The sequence below is a fragment of the Lathyrus oleraceus genome, chromosome 5 (assembly GCF_024323335.1).
Source record: "Lathyrus oleraceus cultivar Zhongwan6 chromosome 5, CAAS_Psat_ZW6_1.0, whole genome shotgun sequence".
Taxonomy (NCBI): Eukaryota; Viridiplantae; Streptophyta; class Magnoliopsida; order Fabales; family Fabaceae; genus Lathyrus; species Lathyrus oleraceus.
The window spans coordinates 100030034-100046042 of record NC_066583.1 but is presented as its reverse complement, the minus strand read 5'-3'; the positions used below and the strand labels follow the sequence as shown (position 1 = coordinate 100046042).

Genomic DNA, 16009 nt, shown 5'->3' with positions numbered 1-16009 from the left:
CTTTGATTTCCAAGAGGGTCAACAGACTCTAGAGGCACATGCAGTATGGACAAGGAAAGTTCAGAGGAGCTATAAGGACTACTGGTCATTCTAAATCTTCTTCTGGACCAAAAAAGCAAGGTTCTAGTAAAGAGGTTGTCTTTTATATGTTCAAGAAGCCATGTCACTATAATAATGAGTGTCATAAGCTGAAGAAGGACAAAAGGCCTAAGAAAAAGTTTTCTAAAGGCCATAAGGGGCTTATGGCTACAAGGGACGACTCAGAACCAAAAGAAGAAGACTCTGATGAGGAACATGTCAGTGTTGCATTGATGGCAACTACAACGGATCCTAAAAGTTCTAAAGAACCAGAAGATAAGATGTTGTCAGAATCAGAATCAAACTCCAATTTTGAAGAGGTCTTTTCTAAACTATCTCATTCTTATTTAGAGTCATGTTTGTCTGAAATGTTGGATAAGTACCAAAGTCTTCAAAGTAGGTACAAGAACCTTAAACAAGTCCAAGTGTTACTTCCGAAACTCGTAGTGAGCTTGAGAAGGATATTTCTTCCCAAAGAAAAAAAACATTTTCTTTGGAAAGTAACAACTCTGCTTTGAAAAGCAAAATTTCAAAATTAGAGGAAGAAATAATCTCAAAAGCTTCTAGTACTGATTGCATCATCAGATATGACAGATCATTCCAGTACTTTCTGTCTAAAAGCATAAACAAAATCAAAATGGCTTCCATGATCTATAGAGTTAGCAGAAATGGTAAGAAAGGTCTAGGTTGTATATAAACTAGAAAACCTGACGAAAGTCGTAAGGTAAAACTGAAACCTCTCTATGAGCATTTCGTGCCTGCTGGTACTCAGCTTGACTGTTATGCACAGACATAGGAACCTGCACAGACGCGAAAGAAGAACTCAATTTTGAAACCTAAGTATCATGCACAAATTCCCCTTGATTATCCCGCTTCACAAAAATCCAAGGTTGTAAAAGGCTCTGGGGGAACTAACAAAAGAGGATCCAGAAAGTGGGTACCTAAGGATAAGATCATCTATGTTGCAAATATCTTTAGCAGCTCAGTTGAGACACTAATCATGGTATCTGGATAGTGGATGCTCGCGACACAGGATGGGCAAAAGGCATATGTTCCAAGATTTAAAACTTAAGCTTGGAGGCTTCGTTGGTTTCTGAGGAAACCAGAAAGGGAAGATCATTGGCTCTGGAACCATTAGTAATGGTAAACTCCCTTATATTACTAATGTCCTTTTGGTCGATGGTTTGATGCATAACTTATTATCTATCAGACAACTTAGTGGCAATGGTTATGATATCATTTTTAATCAAAAATCGTGTAAGGTTGTTAGTCGGAAAGACCGCACAGTCCTTTTTAACGGAAAGAGGAAGAGCAACATTTATAAAACCAGACTTTCTGATCTTAAGGATCAAAATTTAAAATGCTTAATGTTTGTTAATGAGGAGAAATGGGTATGGCATAAATGTTTGGGCCATGCTAGCACGAGAAGGATTTCTCAGCTAAATAAGCTTGGATTAGTCTGATGCTTACCCAACCTGAATTTCGCTTCAGATGCTATTTGTGAAGCATGTCAGAAAGACAAGTTTTGTAAAACTTCTTTCGAAGTGAAAACTGTTGTTTCTACCTTTAGACCGTTAGAGCTTCTACACATTGATTTGTTTGGGCCAGTGAAAACCACCTCTATTAGTGGTAAGAAGTATGGATTGGTCATAGTTGATGACTACAGTTGTTGGACATGGGTAAAGTTCTTGAAATACAAGGATGAGTCACATTCTATGTTCTTTACCTTCTGCTCACTAGTTCAAACAGGGTTGGATTTCAAAATAGTCAGAGTCAGAAGTAATCATGTTGGCGGATTTGAAAATAAAAACTTTGAAAATGTTTTTTATGCAAATGGCATTTTCCATGATTTCTCATGTCCTAAAAACTCCATAGCAAAATAGGGTTGTAGAAAGGAAGAATAGGACTTTGCAAGAAATGGCCCGCACCATGATCCAAGAGGCTGATATGGCTAAGCATTTATGGGCAGAGGCAGTTACACACAACATGTTATATTCAGAACAAGATTTCTATTAAACCTATTATGGATAAGACTCCTTGTGAATTGTGGAAGAACAGAAAGCCTGACATTTCTTATTTCCATCCTTTTGGCTGTGATTACTTTATGTTAAACACTAAAGAGAATCTTGGCAAGTTTGATTCTAAGGCACATAAGTGCTTATTGTTAGAATATTGTGAACACTCAAAAGGCTAAAGAATCTTTAACACCGAGACACGAATTGTGAAGGAATCAATCCATGTTAGATTCAATGATAAGCTTGACCCTTAAAAGTAAAATCTAGTTGAGAAATATGCATATATGAAGATCAATTTTTCAGAATCCACGAATAAATATTCTGGAGATAAAGACTCAGAAGAAAAAGCTAAGGAAGTTAAAGCAAACGACTCACAAGAGACTCAACCAGGAACTCTCGTTGGTCCAACTCATCAAAAGAAGAGTAAACTAGGAACTTCTCATTCTGACAAATTGATTATGGGAGATGAAGACGCACGAGTCAGAACTCGATCTTCATTCAAACCTTCTGAAGAAACTATTTTGGGTTTGGTATCTTTGATATAGCCCATATCTATTTATTAAGCTCTTTTTGATAATGAATGGATTTTGGCTATGCAATAGGAACCAAATCAATTCACCAGAAACACTATTTGGGATATTATTCAGAAACCAAAGGGTGTCCATATCATTGAAACTAGATGGGTGTTCAGAAACAAGCTCAATGAGAAATGTGAAGTCGTCAGAAACAAGGTTCGACTGGTAGCACATGGTTATAGTCAGCAAGAAGGTATAAACTATCCATAAACCTTTGCGCCAATTGTCAGGTTAGAGTATATTTGTCTTTAGTTTTGTTTGTAGTAAATCCTAACATCATTATGTATCAGATGGATGTTAAAAGTGCATTTTTGAATGGATACATTTCTGAAAAAGTGTATGTGCACCAACCCTCTGGTTTTGAAAGTTCTCAAAACCTTGATTTTGTTTTCAAACTCAATAGGTCATTATATGGTCTAAAACAAGCTCTCAGATCTTGGTATTAAAGACTAAGTAACTTCCTTTTGGAAAATGATTTTACTAGAGGAAAAGTGGACACAATGCTCTTTTGGAAAACCTTTAAGAATGATATTATGGTTGTGAAAATTTATGTTCATGATATTATATTTGGTATTGCTAATGCTTCGTTGTTCAAAGATTTTGCTAGGTTAATGCAAGCAGAATTTGAAATGAGTCTGATGCGAGAACTTAGGTTATTTTTGGGAATTCAAATTGATCAACATTTATAAGGAATGTGAAGGAGAAGAGTGATCCCAAATGCAGCGGAATTTAAAATTTTCTCCTTTAGTGATCCTTATGAATGGGCATGATCAGTGATAGAATCGTTACCTCTTGTGACGATTGAAACCTTTGATGCATATCTACGGAGCGATCACGAACGTTGAACGATGACAACGCCTCTACTCAGTCCATATGAACGGATTCCTTCAATCTCAGTGCTAGCTGCTACAAATGAAGGCTTTGAGTGTGTGTGTGTGTGTGTGTGTGTGTGTGTGTGTGTGTGTGTGTGTGTGTGAGAGAGAGAGAGAAATGAAATTGCAACTGCACAAATGCTTTTGCACAAGGGTTCTATTTATAGAACCACTTGTGTAGGTTGCAAGCTAAATAAGCCCAATTAAGTGTATGTGGCTCATATCTTATAATATGCCAAAATCACTTAAGTGCGTGCTACCTTACCATATTTCGTATTCTACTTAAGTACACCGTACCTTACGATGTTCTATAATTCACTTAAGTGCACCGTACCTTACGGTGTTCCTTAGTTACTCTATCTCTCATCAATCCGTCATTTTGTGTGTGACCCTGTAGGTTTTCGTGCCATTGGCAATTATATTAAATCACGTATTTAACATAATAAACAGTGAGGTGTATTTAACAACACGTGAATGCTACCCAAGACACGAAAAAGTCATGTGATCCGACAAATCCTTTTGTGATAATACTTATGTGTATAATTACCCTTTTACCCTTATGTCTATATTGAACACAAGGCATAGACCGTGTCATCCTTGTCCAGTTCAATATTGGGCCCGTAGACATTTATCCTGTTATACAGGATGGGCAAATTCCATCTAGGTCACTCATGTCCCTTAGCATGCTTCGTGGAGTACCCATCAACTATCTTTATTGTCATCCAGTTACGGACAACTTTTGATCAACAATAAGGCACTCGACTCTACATTTAGGGTCCATAGTGATTTCAGGTCGAAGGGTGCTATACACCATTATCACCATGAGAATAACTTATGACACTTTGCATAACATTCTATATAGTATTCTCATAGCGGGTCAATCCAGTATAAATATTACTCTTAATATTCATACCTATGTTTAAGACTTGATAACTCCTTATCCATGACCCATGAGATGTGATCATCAGTCTATATACATAATAGTCTTAATGCTTTAATGTTATCCCACTTCACAATAAAGCTCGACTACGGATACTTTAAGAATAGTGTCCTTATGTTTAATGTGATCTCATGATTAAGTCACACTTGATACATTAAATGGACTAGCTATTCTAGGGACTCTATTAAACTAACATAATAAAGAAAAAGCCTTTTACTATTAATAAATAATTTGATACAAGTACCAAAAGTATTGGCCTCTAGGGCTTACACCAACAATCTCCCACTAGCACTATAGCCAATCAGGCATACCCCTAATGCCCCTAGATCTAGTATGGCCATCATGCTTCTGCTGCACAAGAGGCTTTGTCAGTGGGTAAGCAATATTATCAAGTGTAGGTACTTTGCATATTTTCACATCTCCCCTATCTATTATCTCTTGAATGAGGTGATAACGCATAAGTATGTGTTTGGATCGTTGGTGAGATCTAGGCTCCTTAGCTCGTGCGATAGCACCATTGTTATCACAATAGAGACCAACGAGATCCACAATGCTAGGAACTATGTCAAGTTCACTACTGAACTTTTTGATCCAAACACCTACCTTTGCTGCACTTGAGGCAGCAATATACACGGTCTCGATTGTAGAATCAGCAAGTGCATTTTGCTTTGAACTTTTCCAGCTCACAGTGCCACCGTTTAAGCAAAACACATAACCAGATTGTTATCTAAAGTCATCCTTATCTGTCTGGAAGCTAGCATCAGTGTATCCAATTTCAACAAGCTCTTCCTGACCTCCATATATCAAGAATGAGTCCTTAGTCCTTCTCAAATACTTAAGGATATTCTTGACAACTACCCAATGAGCATCACCGGGATCAGATTGGTACCTACTCGTTGCACTTAAAGCATACGAGACATCTGGTCTAGTACATAACATGGCATACATGATAGATCCTATTGCAGATGCATATGGAATCTTATTCATGCGATCCCTTTCTTCCTTAGTTAAAGGGGATTGTGTTTTTGATAGACACAGCCATGTTGCATAGGTATGAATCCTTTCTTGGAATCATGCATATTAAAGCGTCTTAGGACTTTGTCTATGTATGTACTCTGACTTAGGCCAAGCAGTTTTTATGATCTATCTCTATAGATCCTGATTCCTAATATATAGGCTGTTTCACCCAGGTCCTTCATAGAAAAGCATTTCCCCAACCAAGACTTTACTTGTTGTAGGGTAGGGACATCGTTTCCGATGAGTAATATGTCATCTACATATAATACCAGGAAGATGGTCATGCTCCCACTAACCTTCTTATAGACACAAGGCTCATCTTCATTCTTGATGAATCCATATTATTTTACTGTTTCATCAAAACAAAGATTCCAGCTTTTGGAAGCTTGCTTCAATCCATAGATTGATCTTTGTAACTTACATATCTTTTGGGCTTCTTCTGGTATGTCAAATCCTTCAGGTTGTGTCATGTACACATCCTCAAGAAGATTCCCATTAAGGAAAGCAATTTTAGCATCCATTTGTCGTATTTCATAATCATGATATGCAGCGATAGCAAGCAAAATCCGAACAGATTTAAGCATTGCAACTGGTGAAAAGGTTTCATCATAGTCAACCGCATGAATTTATTTATATCCTTTTGCAACCAGTCTTGCCTTATAGGTATATACCTTACCATCCATGTCAGTCTTCTTTTTGAAGACCCACTTGCATCCTATAGGGTTAACTTCTACAGGAGGCTCTACCAAGGTCCAAACCTGGTTTATGTACATGGAATCCATTTCATATTTCATGGCTTCTAGCCACTTATAAGACTCGGGATGAATTATGGCCTTTTGGTAGGTCATAGGGTCATCTTGATCCATGAGTAATACATCACCTTGATCAGTTATGAGACATTCATATATCTCATGTAGGTGATGTATCATGCTTAACCTACGCTGGTCTTGTTCTACTTGAGCAGGTTGCTCTTTCACAACTACTTATGTTTCCTACTCTAATTCCTCCATAGGTGTATCAATTCTTTGTGATTCTTGAATTTCTTCAAGCTCTACTTTCCTCCCATTGATTCCTTTGGAAATAAAATCCTTTTCTAGGAAAACTCTATTTCGAGTGACAAACACTTTGCCCTCAGAAGGATTGTAGAAGTAATACCATCTTGTTTCTTTAGGATATCCCACAAATAAGCATTTGTCAGATTTGGGCTCAAGCTTAGTTGAAATTTGTCGTTTCACATAAACTTCGTAACCCCAAATCTTCATGTAAGACAAATGTGGTTTCTTACCACTCCATATCTCATATGGTGTCTTCTCAACCTTTTTGGACGGAACACAGTTAAGTGTGTAAGGTGTTGTCAATAGTGCATGTCCCCAAAAGGAGTTTGGAAGATCGGCGTGACTCATCATGGATTGGACCATGTCTAACAGGGCTCGATTTCTTCTCTCAGATACACCATTCCATTGGGGTGTTCCAGGAGGAGTAAGTTGGGATAGGATCCCACACTCTTTTAGATGGTCATCAAACTCTAGGCTTAAATACTCACCACCTCGATCTGATCAAAGAATTTTAATATTCTTACCTAGTTAGTTTTGTACTTCATTATTGAGTTCCTTGAACTTTTCAAAGGACTTTGATTTGTGTTTCATTAAATACACATAACCATATCTACTGAAATCATCATTAAATGTGATGAAATACTGAAAACCTCAGTGGTCCACATACATCAGTATGTATGAGGGCCAAAAGATAATTAGCTCTTTCACCTTTTCCTGTGAATGGAGACTTTGTCATCTTTCCAATCAAACAAGATCTGCATGTCTCATATGATTCATAATCAAAAGAGCCATAGTCCATCTTTATGGAGTTTGGAAATGTGTTTCTCATTTATGTGGCCTAATCGACAATGCCAAAGGTAAGTTGGATTTAACTCATTAGGTTTCATCCTTTTAGTATTAATGTTATAAATAGGCATTTCAAGATCAAGGACATATAGTCCATTGTTCATTTGTGCAGTAGCATAGAATATATCATTTAAATAAATTGAACAACAATTGTTCTTTATTATAAATAAAAAACCAAACTTGTCCAAACAAGAAACGGAAATAATATTCCTGCTAATTGCAGGTACATAATAACAGTTCTCTAACTGAATTATTAAACCACTAGGCAAAGCCAATACATAAGTTCATACGATTAAAGCAACAACCTTTGCTCCATTGCCAACTCGTAGGTCAACTTCACCTTTTTCCAAATCTCTACTCCTTTTTAGCCCCTGAACATTGGTACAATGTGAGAACCGCATCCAGTATCTAATACCCATGATGCAGAAGTAGATAAATTAATTTCAATAACAAAAATACCTGAAGTTGAAGTCTCTACTCCATTCTTCTTATCTTCCAGGTACTTTGGGCAGTTTCTCTTCTAGTGTCCGGTCTTACCGCAATGGAAGCAGGTGCCTTCCTTTGCTATGCCTCCACTAGGCTTCAAAGCATCAACAATGGGTTTGGGTTTGGCAACTTCCTTGCCTTTCCTTTTATCACCCTTCTTGGTGGGTCTTTTGTTCTGTCTCTTTCCATTTCCGATCATCAAAATGGACTTCCCTTTTGACTTTAGATTCTGCTCAGCAATTCTTAACATGGCTAGCAGTTCAGGAAGAGATTTGTTCATATCATTCATATTGAAATTTAGGATAAATTCACTGAATCTATCTGACAATGATTGCAAGATCAAATCTGAAATTCTGGTATCAGATATAAGATGTCGAAGGTAATGTCACGACACTAATATCTGTTAATACACAATGGATAAATAAACAGAATTGTAAAGCAAATCACACAAGCAATTGTTAACCCAGTTCGGTGCAACTCACATACGTCTGGGGGCTACCAAGCCAGGAAGGAAATCCACTAAAATAGAATTAGTTCAAAGACTATCCTTACACTTCAACAAGTTACCGTCTTTCTCACCTAATCTCTACCCGTGCAACTTCTACCTAAGCACTCTTAGATATGAGAACCCACTCACTTCCCTTACAATCACACACCCGTGATTTTAAACAACAATCCTTGTGAAAAGAAAATACTTTTCAATTACAAACTCTTGATTTTACTTCACAGTTTCAATCAAGAAGACACACTCTTGATCATGCTTCAAAGCTTTGATCAAGAAGACAAATCAGTCCAATTCAACCATCAATGGATGACTTGAATGACCTACAGACACAAACCCTAGCTCTCTCTCTAAATTTCGCTCAGTCTTGGTTGTGTGTTCAAACAGGTTTTCTAAGCCCCTTTTTATAGAAGCAATCTGCTGGGCTTGGACATCTTGAAAACCCTAAATCTATTTTCCAATAAAATCTTTTTATAACAGTTGTATAGATCTCCTTGGAAAATAATCAAATCTGGTTGTAATCCCTGATTGAATGCGCCAGCTAGCCATATCTTCAATCAACCAATGATTGCCATTAATTGTGCAATCACAAAACACCAGACATTCATACTGAATGTTCTGTGTACAGGATGTCATGACATCGGGTCTGACATCCTAGAAAAGTCCTGCATAATCCAATTTCCTTTTATAGCAGGTACAACCATATCAGATACCATGACATTGTGTATGTCATCTGAAACAATCCTGCATGAACATGTCTTCCATATAAGCTCCAGCAGGTACAACCAATATCAGAAGCCTTGTCATTGTATGTGGCATTCTGAAACAGTCCTGCTTGCATATGTTCTTTAACTCCAGCAGGTACATATGATATCTTATGTTAAGACATCACATATGACATCTTGTGAACACTCTTTGTTTTACCAAAATTGCTGCCAATACTAAGAATCAACAAACTCCCCCTTTGGCAAATTTTGGCTAAAACATATATCTGTCCTTTTTGTTCACAAGGCAAACTATCAGCAGTTAAACAACATAACAGAAGTTTAATCAACAGCAGAAGCAAAACAATTACTAGCTATGGCTACTAGTAATACACACATGCACAATGGTACTTCTCCTCCCCATAAATTTGTGCAACAACAACAGAATTACTAGTTATGGATGCAACTAGTAAGACACACAAATGCACAATGCACCAGGATACTTCTTCTCCCTCTAAATCTGTGCATTCATCAAATAACAGCTACTGTAACTCCAACACCTGTACCAGCCAGAATGTCATACTGACATCTGCTTCAACATCAGCACATGTGCATCTCTTTCAGTAATAGTTGTACTTCTGTTCAGCCACATCCAACTTCCATATCAAGCACTTGTCCCCCTTTTTAGTCAAAATTGACCAAAGGTGACCAATCAGACAAAATAAATGTCTATCAGCCTAGCAGAGAAAGTTAAAATTGATGTTATAACATTAAGCATGTTAAAACAGAATATTCAGGAAGTACACAACATCATTATACACAACAGAAAGCTGAGATAATGAACAAATTCAAGGAACTTTTTAAGAGCCCTACAAATTACATAACAGGCATCAAAAGGACTGCCACAAAATACAAAAACAGTAAAAACATCAGCCTTCCAAACAACACCAGCTTCCACCAAACTTTCCAGCACACCTCTCAGTCTTCAATTCAGCCAGGAACCATTAATCAGAAGTGGAGGTATCACTTGTATCTTCTCTTGCACCTTCAGAGTCTTCTGATCTTCCAGAGCTGCCACTGGATTGAGATATTGCATTTGGATCCTTACCAGCCTTCTCTATTTCTTCCCTTTCCAGGCTACAGATGAGAACTTCTAAAGCTTCTTTTCTAGCCTTTGCCACCCTTATGCCATTGTCCAATTCTTTGCAAGTCTCTTTTAGTTGGTCAATCAAGCTTCCTTTTGAAGTAGACTCTCTTCTGGCAGATGTCATGACATCATTGACATGGCTTCCCTCGAACAGTTTATAATGTATGGACAAAGGGGTTTTTCTTCTGCTTGGGATGAAGGAAAATTGCGGTCCAAAACGCAGTGGAATTTCTCCTTTAGAGATCCTTACGAATGATCATGATCAGTGATAGAATATTTACCTCTTGTGATGATCGAAACCTTTGGTGCAGATCTCTTGTGACGATCAAAACCTTTGATGCAAATCCTCGAAGCGATCACGAACGTTGAACGATGACAACGTCTCTACTCAGTCCACACGAACGGGTTCCTTCAATCTCAGTGCTAGCTGGTACGAATGAAGGCTTTGAGTGAGAGAGAGTGAGAGAAAACGAAAAATAATGCAACCGCAAATTTTTGCTTCTGCACAAGGGTTCTATTTATAGAACCACTTGTGTGGGCTTCAAGCTAAAAGCCCACTTAAGTGTATTTTGGCCCATATCTTATAATATGCCCAAAATCACTTAAGCTCATGGTACCTTACCATATTTCGTATTCTACTCAAGTACATCGTACCTTACGATGCTCTATAACTCACTTAAGGGCACCGTACCTTACGGTATTCCTTAGTTACTCTATCTCTCATCAATCCGTCCTTTGTGTGTGACCCTGTAGGTTTTCGTGACGTTGACAATTATATTAAATCACACATTTAACATAATAAACAGTGAGCGGTATCTAGCAACACATCACTGCTACCCAAGACACGAAAATGTCATGTGATCTGACAATTCCTTCTGTGATAATACTTATGTGTATAATTACCCTTTTGCCCTTATGTCTATATTGAACACAAGGCATAGACCGTGTCATCCTTGTCCAGTTCAATATTGGGCCCATAGACATTTATCCTGTTATGCAGGATGGGCAAATTCCATCTAGGTCACTCATGTCCCTCAGCATGCTTTGTGGAGTACCCATCAACTGTCTTTATGGTTATCCAGTTACGGACAACGTTGGATCAGCAATAAAGCACTCGACTCTACATCTAGGATCCATAGTGGTTTCAGGTCGAAGAGTGGAATACACTATTATCACCATGAGAATAACTTATGACACCTTGCATAACTTTCTATATAGTATTCTCATAGCGGGTCAATCCGGTATAAATATTACTCCTAATATTCATACCTATGTTTAAGACTTGATAACTCTTTATCCATGATCCATGAGATGTGATCATCAGTCTACAAACATAATAGTCTTAATGCTTTAATGTTATCCCACTTCACACTAAAGCTCAACTACGGATACTTTAGGAATAGTGTCCTTATGTTTAATGTGTTCTCATGATTAAGTCACACTTAATACATTAAACGGACTATCTATTCCAGGGACTTTATTAATGAACCATAATAAAGAGAATGCCTTTTATTATTCGATACAAGTACCAAAATGTATTGGCCTCTAGGGCTTACACCAACATGGGATGTCACTTGTACTCAGAATCCCTGGTTGCTGGCTTAGGATAATGCCACAGATAAGGGAGGGGAAGGCAATGGGGAGTTTTACAGCATTTGTAGAAGCATGTCTAATGGTTTGATCAAATATGAACTTGCCAAAATCATAGTTAACCCTTATTCTAATTGCATGAATGATTCTTCCAAGATTAATGGAGATGGTAGAGGCATGATTAGTAGGAATCCAATTAGCTGAGCCAATCTTGTGCAATATGGCATATTTAACACTGAGTTTTACAGCTGATAAGTGATTTCTGCTAGGCTATTCCTTAACTTGGCCAGCTGTGATAACTCTACAGACCTCATTGTCTGTGGTCTCTAGGTCTACTCCTCCATTTGTTCCTCTTCCTAGGAACTTGTTGATGACACTTGGTGAGAATTTCACGCATTTTCCCCTTACAAACACCTTGCAAAAATCCCTGTTGTTCTTTTCATGAATATCCTCAGGGATATTAACAATAAACTCTTTTACCAACCCCTCATAGCATTGGGGTAGGGTCACCACAGTCTTCATGAGTCCAGCATTCTTGATCAGCTCAATTATCTCCTTTACTTCTATAGCTTCTTGTCCAAGCTCTCTTTCAATGGCTACTCTTCTATGAATGACATATTTCCACTTTGCTGCTCCATCTTTCATGTGAAAGGAGATTTTGTCAAGATGTACACCAGTAGCAGCAACAGTCTTGCCAGGAGATTTCTGACCAGCCTGCCTTTTTGCAGGGGAGATGTCTGGGACATCGTCTTTAACATCCTCCTCAGAATCAGAGCTGTCTCTTTCTTTTCTTTTTCCAACCTCAACCTTGCTCCAGGGTTTTGATGGTCCTACTCCTGCAGTCTTTTTCACTCTAGCAGCTCTCATTTTAGCCATACTTTTTCCTTTCTTAGTTCTCAGTTTCTCAGCTACGCTAGGTTTAACCAGATGAACCAAAGGATCTTCCTCTCCTTCAGTGCTTTCTTCCTCCAGATCAATAATATTTTCTTGAGGCACATTTTGTTTCTTGCTAGGTAGGGTTTTACCTAGAGAGCAAAGCCCTTCAGCAGCCACCTCCTTTTCTGATCTAGATGAATCATCATCTTTATCTGCATGGGGTTCTCCCTCAGGGGAGGGTTCCCTTCTGGACAAAGGGGTAGAAACTCCTTCAAGTTTATGTCCTTCACTCAGAATTCTCGTAACCAGTCTCCTTATAGCACGATCGGTGTAGTACATGTCTTTAGGAAGAGAGGAGTTACCAGAGGTATTACCTTGCTTATCTCCAACCTTGGAGGAAGTACCAGTGGTGTCACCCGGTATCATGCACAGAGGAGTGACGTCCATTATGTCTTCATCTACAAACTCCATAGATGGAGTCTTTGCATGTTGGGAGGATTTGGTACCAGATGATGATGGATGTTGAGACATGTTGTAGGACTTTTGAGGAAGGTTTCTTTGCCCTAGCTGAGCTTTTCTTAGAAATTGAATGGAAATGGCAGTTGTTGAGTTTAGGTAGCGTGTGCTAAGGGAATAGATACTGTTTTCAAAACTTGGGAATGATTTATCATTAATGGGGCTCTTTCTTTTAAAAGGGCAGACATTATTTTTATTTCTTTTATTTTTTCTTTTTAATTGCCATAATTTCTCAAGAGTCCAAATCCCTAATTTTCCTCCCTCATATTCAGTTTTACCCAAATTTCTTGCAAGCTTGTCTGCTAGTTCCAGTCCAAGCTTTAGACTTCTAAATTTGTCTTCCACAAATTTTCTAATGGAGTGATAATAGCTAGAACAGTACTTTGTCCATCTATGTTGAGTCTGATTTTTGGACCTGGCTTCAGCATTCAGGAAGTCATAATACAATGTTATGACATCGTGTGTGACATTGTATGCAATCAGTAATAGGTTCATCCAACCCAATTGAGCCCTACTGCTATCATCTTCTGTACCTTTCACAGGTGTCATCCAAATCTTCTCAATATTGTCCTTGGCCTTTTTGTACAGAGTCCTTTATGGCTTAGTCTCAACAGTTCCATTCTCCCTGTGACTGGTCAAATGTCCACCTATTTGGTCTAATCTCTCAGGTTTTTGAGCCATCATAACCTTTTCTCCTCTGAGCTTCTGGTGTGACATCTTTGTATGGCATTTTCCCCAGCCTTGTTTTGCATCACTCTTGAGAGTATCTGTTCTCAACCAATACTTTAAGGGACAATCCAGTTGAGAGCTCCATATGTAGCAATTGTCTTTGGTCCTGATTCCTCTCATAATTACTTCACTCTTTATGTCCAGGATTAGACATTCAGTCTTGGTGAAGTTAACATTCAGACCTTGATCGCATAGTTGGCTGATGCTTATGAGGTTTGCAGTTAAGCCTTTGACTAGTAGAACTTTGTCAAGTTTAGGTACTCCAACGCAATCAAGCTTACTTGTTCCCTTGATTTCACCTTTTGCTCCATTTCCAAAGGTTACATGACTTATAGTATGGTGATACAAATCAGTTAGCAGATCTTGGTTTCCAGTCATGTGTCTGGAGCATCCACTATCAAAGTACCATTCTTCTTTGGCCGAGATTCTAAGGGGAATGTGAGCTATCAGACTTGTGACATTAGTCTTAGGGACCCATTGCTTTTTGATGATAGGCATGTTATGTTTGGGTCTGAATTGATGGTGATCCTGATGATGAGCAGACCTAGGATAGCCATACAGTTTATAGCAGAAAGGCTTTAGATGACCAAATTTCCCATAGTAATGGCATCTCCATCTTTGGTGTTTTCCTTTCAACTGTTTTCTCCATTGGTGATGTGACATATAGTGTGACATCACAGGTTGTTGAATGCACTTAAGTTTGGCTTGAGGTTTGACACCAGTGTCACTGCTCTCAGGTTTTGAGTTATTATACCCAATGCCAGATTTGTCTCCTGTTATTTGTCCAGTTTGAAGAATCTTGTCTAAGGAGTCAGACTCATTGCTTAACATCCTTACATACTTGGTCATCTCTTCTAATTTAGAATTTTGAAAGATGACTTTAGTCTTCAATTTTGAGATGGTTTTTGCATGGTCTGCCTTCTCACTTTCCAGCTGTGCTATCTTCTGATTTTCAGCTTGTGGATTTTTGTCTAGCTTGGCATTCAGAACCACTGCTTCTGTTTGTAGCTTGGAGATGGTTTCCAAGTATTCTATCTTCTCGTTCTCAAGTTGAGTAATTTCCTTCTTCTGGCTATCAACCTGTTTGCACAGCTGTACACTTTTGTGACACAACTTTCTGTAGGTAGAGGCCAATTCTTCAAAGGTAACTTCATCATCACTTGAGTCTTCATCATACCCCCATCTTCCTGTCAAAGCAGTCACAAGATTTGCAGCCTCTTCAGTATCACTCTCATCAGACCATGTGGCAGCAAGACTCATCTTCTGTTTCTTGAGGTAGGTACCACATTCAGTCTCGATGTGTCCATACCCATCACATTCATAGCACTGAACCTCTTTTTCTTCTTTGAGCTTCTACCTGCTCTTACTCTTCTTCCAGCATTGTTGGATTTACTGATGTCAGATGAGATGTTCTTGACATTTTCCTTTGATCTTACATCCATCTTTTTCAACAGTTTATTGAACTGCCTTCCCAACATAGCTACTTCATTGACAAGATCTTCATCACCCTCCCGACTCTTATCCTCTTCTGTGTTTGACATGAAGGTAATGCTCTTTGTTTTCCTTTCAACACCATCATTCAACCCTAACTCAAAGGTTTGGAGGGAACCAATTAGCTCATCTACCCTCATGTTGGAGATGTCTTGAGATTCTTCTATTGCAGTTACCTTCATAGCAAATCTCTTGGGGAGTGACCTGAGAATTTTTCTTACCAGTTTTTCATCTGTCATCTTTCCTCCCAGGGCTCCTGAGGCATTAGCAATTTCAAGGATACTCATGTGAAATTCATGAATATTCTCTTCTTCTTTCATCCTTAAGTTTTCAAACTTGGAGGTGAGTAGCTGTAGTCTAGACATCTTTACCCTGGATGTGCCTTCATGAGTGGTCTTGAGAATGTCCCAAGCATCTTTAGCTATTTCACAATTATTTACCAATCTGAAGATGTTCTTGTCCACTCCATTGAAGATGGAATTCAAAGCTTTAGAATTCCCAAGGGCTAGGTCATCCTCCTCCTTGGACTATTGTTCTTCAGGCTTTTTCTCAATAGTGGCTTCTCCTTCT

The 16009-nt window shown here is 38.4% G+C and overlaps 1 protein-coding gene across 1 annotated transcript; it reads right to left on the bottom strand.

Moving 5' to 3' along the window:
* Nucleotides 1–776: 776 nt before the first annotated feature.
* Nucleotides 777–13234, bottom strand: LOC127078993 (uncharacterized). The gene is made up of 2 exons (XM_051019411.1): nucleotides 12308–13234; nucleotides 777–878 (listed from the first exon to the last, which is right to left on the bottom strand). The coding sequence occupies exons 1-2, from the start codon at nucleotides 13232–13234 to the stop codon at nucleotides 777–779; spliced, it is 1029 nt and encodes a 342-aa protein (XP_050875368.1).
* Between the last annotated feature and the right edge of the window lie 2775 nt (nucleotides 13235–16009).

Coding starts and splice junctions, on each gene's coding strand:
- LOC127078993 (XM_051019411.1), bottom strand. CDS start 13,234: ATGTCTCAACATCCATCATCATCTGGTACCAAATCCTCCCAACATGCA. Junction 879..12,307: donor CCCAATGCTATGAGGGGTTG/GTAAAAGAGTTT, acceptor GCGTCTGTGCAG/GTTCCTATGTCTGTGCATAA.